Source organism: Neolamprologus multifasciatus, chromosome 13 (genome assembly GCF_963576455.1).
Source record: "Neolamprologus multifasciatus chromosome 13, fNeoMul1.2, whole genome shotgun sequence".
NCBI lineage: Eukaryota > Metazoa > Chordata > Actinopteri > Cichliformes > Cichlidae > Neolamprologus > Neolamprologus multifasciatus.
Window position 1 is genome coordinate 2266438 of NC_140451.1, and position 6725 is coordinate 2273162.

The following is a 6725-nucleotide window of genomic DNA, read 5'->3' on the forward strand; positions in this document are numbered from 1 at the left end:
CGAGCTTTTCTGTATATAGCCATGTCGTAGATTTCGGAGCAAACAAGAAATTGATGAAAATGTTCTGTTTTATTTTAACAATCATCAACTGCATATGCAGGTTTCGTACGGGTGCTTGAAATCCTTGAAAAATCTTGGATATATTGTAGTGCTTCTATTTCGGATTTGGTGCTTAAAACGTCTTGAAACTGTATTTCATTCACCACAAATAACTATCTGATTGAATAGTTTTCTTATCAGATAGAGAAATAAAATGGCAAAGTCTAAAAGCAACATTTCTCTGCCTGGGCTGCCTTGTACCTCTGCACGTCAGTCTGTTTCAATGTGTGACCCCCCCTCCCCGAACAGTCGGGGGTGAGCGCACTAACGTGCTGGAGGCCGTTTTAATGAGTGTTTGCTGGAAAACGAAAAATACAAGAAGGAGTCTGCAAGAAGGATTTGTACGTTTTCACTGTGGAGGAGTTTGCGTAAGTCCTAGTAAATCATTTTCTCCAGTGTGGACGTTACACATGCTAATTTTTAAAATCGTTTTTATTATTTTGCTAGCTAGCAAACTCGCGGGATAAATGATTGAAATGCACTCAGTGTGATGCAATACGGTGCCGCTATTCTAACAGTTAGTTATTGCAGGGTAATTTCTGGAATATGCTGTGAATTTAACCAAGATTACACAGCAGTAGCAGTAATGCGAGTTACTTCCCCAAAGTGAAAGCTTTAAACGTTAGCCCGATGCTAAACTAGCCAACTCAAGCTTTCTGATTGAAGGCTAAAAGCAGCGTTGTCACCAAGTAAACAGAATATTGATTCTATTTTGGTGTATTGCTGCAGTTTTTTCAAGTATTAACTTGGTGCTTTTGGCAACCTTAGGGGGAAATAATGGTAATATGACTGATCCATATGGACACAAAGAATATCGACTTTTTTGTGCTACCGAAGTTCCGTGGCTTTCATTCAAAATCTGTTTATCGTTAAACAACTTGAAGATTATAATGGCTTCAAACTCACATTGAGGCCTGTGGGGCACTATCAGCCACTGAAACAGTAGACAAATGAATATTTCATACCTTAAGGCTGCCTGTTTATTTAAGGGAGATGAACAATACATTATAATTGTATATAATAATATCACAGATGATAGATTAAATAGGTTTTTGATAGATGCTTGTGCATTGTTAAAGTCTTATATGTTGAATTGATCTGAGTATGTCATCTGTTCAAAGCCTCTCCCAGTCAGTGCTGTTCTCTATGCCTGTCTTACTCTACATGATCTTTTTTAACATCAGCATGCTAAAGGACTTGTTTGGAAGAGACTGCTATTTTATACGCTAAAATATGTTTTTCTTCTGGTTGGTGAAAACACTTTATTATCCTCTGATAGACTTTTTTAAATGCTTGGTGATGGTAGTACCCAAAACTAGCTGCATCAGGTACTTCCCTGTGTATTTGGAGAGGATCAGAAGTCCCAGGAATAAAAAAGCAACTAATTATTTATCTGCACAGCCGTACAAGTGGCTGACTGCTAGTTTGTTCCTCTGAGGCCGTGTCCTAGTCAGTGTGTCTCGCTAGATTTCTCTCTCTTCTGTTAATTGAGCCTTTTTGTTTGTTTTGTGCAGTTCTGGTTAATAAGTGAAATTAATAAAAGCCGCAGAAATATTTTCATTGCATTTCTGTTTGTTCTGTACTTGCTAACTGTCAGTTCAGAAGAAAATGTAGCTGCTGTTTGCCAACAAACTCAGTTCCTTTGCCCGATAATTTCCTTTAAAAAAATGCCTACATATATATTTATAAGCTGAGTTATTATATAGCTGAATAATTATATCTTTCAATTCATAACTGATAATGTTTTATTTTAAATTTGTGTCTTTTAGCTTCTTCTGCTTATTATTGTTATCCATCCATTTTCTTCTGCTTATCAAGGACTGGTTTACCCGGGCAGCAGCCTAAGCAGAGAAGCCCACATCTCCCTCTCCCCAGCCACCTCCTCCACTTCTTCTGGGATAACACCAAGACATCCTCAGGCCAGCTGAGAGATATAGCCTCTCCAGAGTGTCCTAGGTCTGCCCTGGGCCTCTTTCTCCTTTTCTCATCAGCCTCTCTTCAACGTGTAGGAATAGCAGCTCTACTCTGAGCCCCTTTTGAGTAACTGAACTCCTCAGCCTGTCTTTAAGGGAGAGGCAACACCCTTAGAGAAAGCTCGTGTTTTTCATCTGTCAGTCCTCTGCTCACCTGTCCCCAAACTCGTAAACAAGAGAAGATTAAAGTCCTCCGCTTGATGCTGCAAGTCATTGTTTTTTATTGTCTTTTTCTTAATATATTCAGATCATTCTAAAAATATCTGTACAACAGTTTGTTTATGCAGTCAGCATTTGTATATATACAGCAGTATTCTCAAACAAGCAACAGTGAACGCACCTGTGTGAGGCAAATTCCACAATCACAGTTCAATCAGTCCCCCCACCCTGACACTTTTTTCCACTTTAAGTGAGGAAATGGAATTAAATCTGACACATCTTTATCTTTTTTGGACATATCAACATATCTTTTTAAGGTTAAGAGAATATGGTCATCAGATTGGAGAAGCTGAACAATCAGAGCTGTGATAATGATATTTAAGGATATTTAAGGTGTGTTGACTGGTTCATAACGTCAGCTCATGTGAGAAAACATCCCATGCTAAAAGTTGCCGCTAGCTGCTGGTTGATGGTGAATTTATTGTGTGTTTCCACCGTCTGTACAGATGAAGAGTAGCAGAGCTGGAGATGAGGCAGGAGGAAGAGTTGACTCAATTCAATTTCACTTTATTTATATAGTGTTAATCACAACAACAGTCACCTCAAGACACTTTATACTGCAAGGTGGAGGCCCTATTGTAATACAGAGGAAACGAAATGATCAAAACAAGCCCTTTTGAGCGAGCACTTGGTGACTGTGGGAAGGAAAAACACCATTTTAACTGGAAGAAACTTCCAGTAGAAGCAGGTATAGGGAGGGGCAGCCTCTGAGGACTGGTTGGGGTTGAGGGGAGGGAGAAAGGACAAAGGACACGCTGTGGAAGAGAGCCACTCTATGAGCTGTTCATTCAGTTTGTGGTTTAGCTCGACTCCATGACGTTTCTGAACTAATGCTTTGCTCAATTAATGTTGCAATGAATTATGGGTGGATTTTACTGATATTCTATCTTTATGTTGTCACCAAACAGATCTACAGATTTAGGATTAGCTACAGGCTCCTCTACCCCTGCTAGCCCTTCTGTCCTGCCCAGGATGGCGCCCCTGGTGCCCCCTCATAAGGTCCAGCAGTCCTACTGTCCATCCAACAGCTCCTTCTCCCCTCTTACAGCCCCTATGGGAGCTCCATCTGTGGTGGCTACAGGCCTTACAGCTACAGCTACGGTGGCGGCTACAGCCTGGGAGGATACAGACACACACCTCACCTTGAGGACGTCCCCCCAGCAGGTTTGTGCAGCAGGCTGAAGAGATGGAACAGCAAGCACTCACATATTCATATGAGTACATTTAGTTGTTTTGAGAGGTGTACTCAACACAGGACAGTGGCTGCAGGTGCTGATTGTTTTGAGTTCAAAGTAATTAAGGCTGCTGTTGCAAAGTTTGATAATAGAATCTGAAGCTGGTAATGTTCAGGGCTGCAGTACACGTGTAAAGATGAGTCTGCTTGTATGACATCATATGTGCCTTTGTGTAACTCAGTGGCAAATAAATTGGGTACCATAGCTCCATATGCCATTAGTTACTTTACAAGTGTAAGGAAAAGCAGAAGGACTTGTTTTTGGTTAAGACCAGTTAAAATGATGAATGTCTTTCATTCAGTTTCCTTGCTTGGTTTAGACACTAACTGGGCGAGCGAGGAGGACGACCACGTGGTGGCCAGAGGAGAATATGACTTTACAGCTGCTTCTCAGGAGGAGCTTTCTATGCAAGCTGGAGAGATGCTCAACCTCGCTCCTAAAGGTGATGAGCTTTTTACTGGCTGCAGGACATTTGATTCTGAGTGCTTTGACCCAAAACCTTCTATTTTTGTTTTCCTTATCTTAGAAATAACAGATGAGGGCTCTTCTTTTGTGTGAGCGTGCCCCATGTTTACAACTATCTCCCTCGTGTTTAGAGCTACAGCCCCGTGTGCATGGCTGGCTCCTGGCCAGCGTGGACGGTGAGACCACCGGCTCGTCCCAGCAAACTACGTTAAGATCCTCAGCAAGAGAAGAGACCGCCGGGCCACAGATGTGGAGAGGCTCGCTCAGGCCCAGCAGGCGAACACGCAGGCACCCCAAACAACCTCAGCTGCACAAATCTGTGTCTCTCCTGCAGCCCATAAACGTACAGCATCTACCCGCATCATGTACAGTACATGAAGGACCCGTCTCGTCAGATTCATTAGGCTCAGCTGTGTCCCCCTCCTGTGTTTCCTCGTTTCCCTCTGTGTGTATTTATAGTAGTGATGGCCAAACAAAGCTTTCTGAAGCTTGTGTTGAAAAACGATTCATTACTGGAAGCTTTTTAACACAGTCCTCTGTGGTGACATCTGCTGGTCAAAAATATGAAGAGCAGCTTGAATCTACAGAAAAACTGAACTGCTTCATTATGATTGCCCACTCTGCAGAGTGGAATTCACAATTGGACGTCACTGATCACGTGACTGTGGCCAAACGAATCGAGCATCGACAGAGTGCTTCTGAAGCGGTGTGTTGGTGTTTTCGACACACGCGCCAGAGCGTCAGCTTCAAGCGGGCCATCACTAATTTATAGCATTCGTGCTCTTGTGTGCGTTACTGGTCCGTCTGTGTTCCTCCATGCTGTTTTTCCTGCTTGTCATCGTGTTTTAACTCCATTCCCTCGTGTCCAGGTTTCTTATCTGGTTCTCAGCTTTCCCAGTTTAGGTTTTCCTAGTTTTGTTTCTCGCCTCCCTCGCCTTTGTTTGTATGTCACTCTCCATAAATAAAGCTCACTCACATCAGCAGTGCCTGCATCTTGGGTCCTCCATTCATATCTCAACACGCAAACCCTGACATTTATTGTGTAGTTACATACTGCTAGGAAGTGCTGACAAAATATGAAATTATGATGCTGTTTATGTAGAGGCACAGTACCAACACAGAACAGCGGGGACACAGAACCAAAACCTAAGAACTAACATCACACATCAAGAAATCAAAGATTAATAAAACAAAACAGAAAACACTGAGCCAGCGACCCAGGACCGTGACATTCAGTTTCTCAAGGAGGAATCAAAGCAAACATTTGTTTCTTTTTATGAATAAGAGATTTCCTTTATGGGTCACGTGATGGTGTAAGTTCCAGCACAGCTCATTTAGTGTGCAGAAGTGCTCCGAGGCCCCTATGAAACACATGATTGAAAGAATCTAATAAATTAGAGGGTGCAGTAGCTGTAGTATGACTTTTTGTTCTCCTGCTGCATGACGACTTTACTTTTTTCTTTCTTTTGGTGGGAGGAAGTCGACATCTCAGTCCATTGTGACGTGCAGATCTTTGACTGGCTTAGGAACTCCGTCAGGAGGAACTCAGCAGGAGAGGGAAACAAGGACCAACAAACCCGGCTTGGTAAAAAGGAACAAGAACAGAAAAAATCAACATCATTACACATCCCTGAGCTGTCATTTACACCACCTGTGGCGCTTGATTTATTGGTCACTAAACCTGGTGTGTGTTTGGTGCATCACTGGCTGCGTGTTCTCTGTTATTTGTCGGTCGTTGGGTTTGGGCGTTGATATTTGACATCACAGCAGAGAAGCGACTTTGGCATTGACATTTGACATCACAGCAGAGAAGCGAGTCTGGCATTGATATTTGACATCACAGCAGAGAAGCGAGTCTGGCATTGATATTTGACATCACAATAGAGAAGCGAGTTTGGCATTGATGTTTGACATCACAACAGAGAAGCGAATTTGGCATTGACATTTGACATCACAGCAGAGAAGCGAGTCTGGCATTGACATTTGACATCACAATAGAGAAGCGAGTTTCGCATTGATATTTGACATCACAACAGAGAAGCGAGTCTGTCATTGATATTTGACATCACAACAGAGAAGCGAGTTTGGCATTGATGTTTGACATCACAACAGAGAAGCGAGTCTGGCATTGATATTTGACATCACAACAGAGAGACTGGATGTGATGTCAGAACCCTCTAAATCGTGTAATTTACAGATATTTAATTCCAATGATTTGACTGCATCATTGTGTCTTTGAGTTATGACCCAAACTCTCTTTCAACTTTGTGAATAAATTCACGTCCCCCTGTGACCTCATAATTACACCACAGTTCAGATGGCATGAATTAGTCATGAGGTCACACCAACAGTGACAACATCAGCAGTGACCTCACTAAAGTTGCCAGGTGAGTCCATAATTAGAACCCGTGACGTGGAGCAGGTACCGCCGTTTTGGACGATGCCACAACGCAGGTATAGACGCAAACGTGCTTCTCGCCCCGTTCGCAGACGCAGGAGAGCCCACAAGGCCTCGGGTGTCCGCAGACGTGGGAGAAGATACCGTCGCAGACATTAGACAATCTCAATAAACATGTAGGATGAACATCAAAATGTGGTCCAATCAAGTTTTTTTTAGATAATATATGTTGTTGTTGTTTTGTGTGTGTTTGTTATCAATGTTGTGAAAAAAGTTAAGCTTAGTAAGCCATCAAGCACTGATTACTCGTAGAAGAGCACCAATAGGAGACAGAAC

At 42.5% G+C, this 6725-nt stretch overlaps 1 protein-coding gene across 1 annotated transcript; it reads left to right on the plus strand.

Moving 5' to 3' along the window:
- Window positions 1–1840: 1840 nt before the first annotated feature.
- Window positions 1841–5684, plus strand: LOC146504785 (uncharacterized). Its single transcript, XM_085183050.1, has 4 exons — window positions 1841–2055; window positions 3340–3455; window positions 3846–3968; window positions 4123–5684. The coding sequence occupies exons 3-4, from the start codon at window positions 3932–3934 to the stop codon at window positions 4761–4763; spliced, it is 678 nt and encodes a 225-aa protein (XP_085039176.1). The 5' UTR covers window positions 1841–2055; window positions 3340–3455; window positions 3846–3931; the 3' UTR covers window positions 4764–5684.
- The last annotated feature ends 1041 nt before the right edge of the window (window positions 5685–6725 follow it).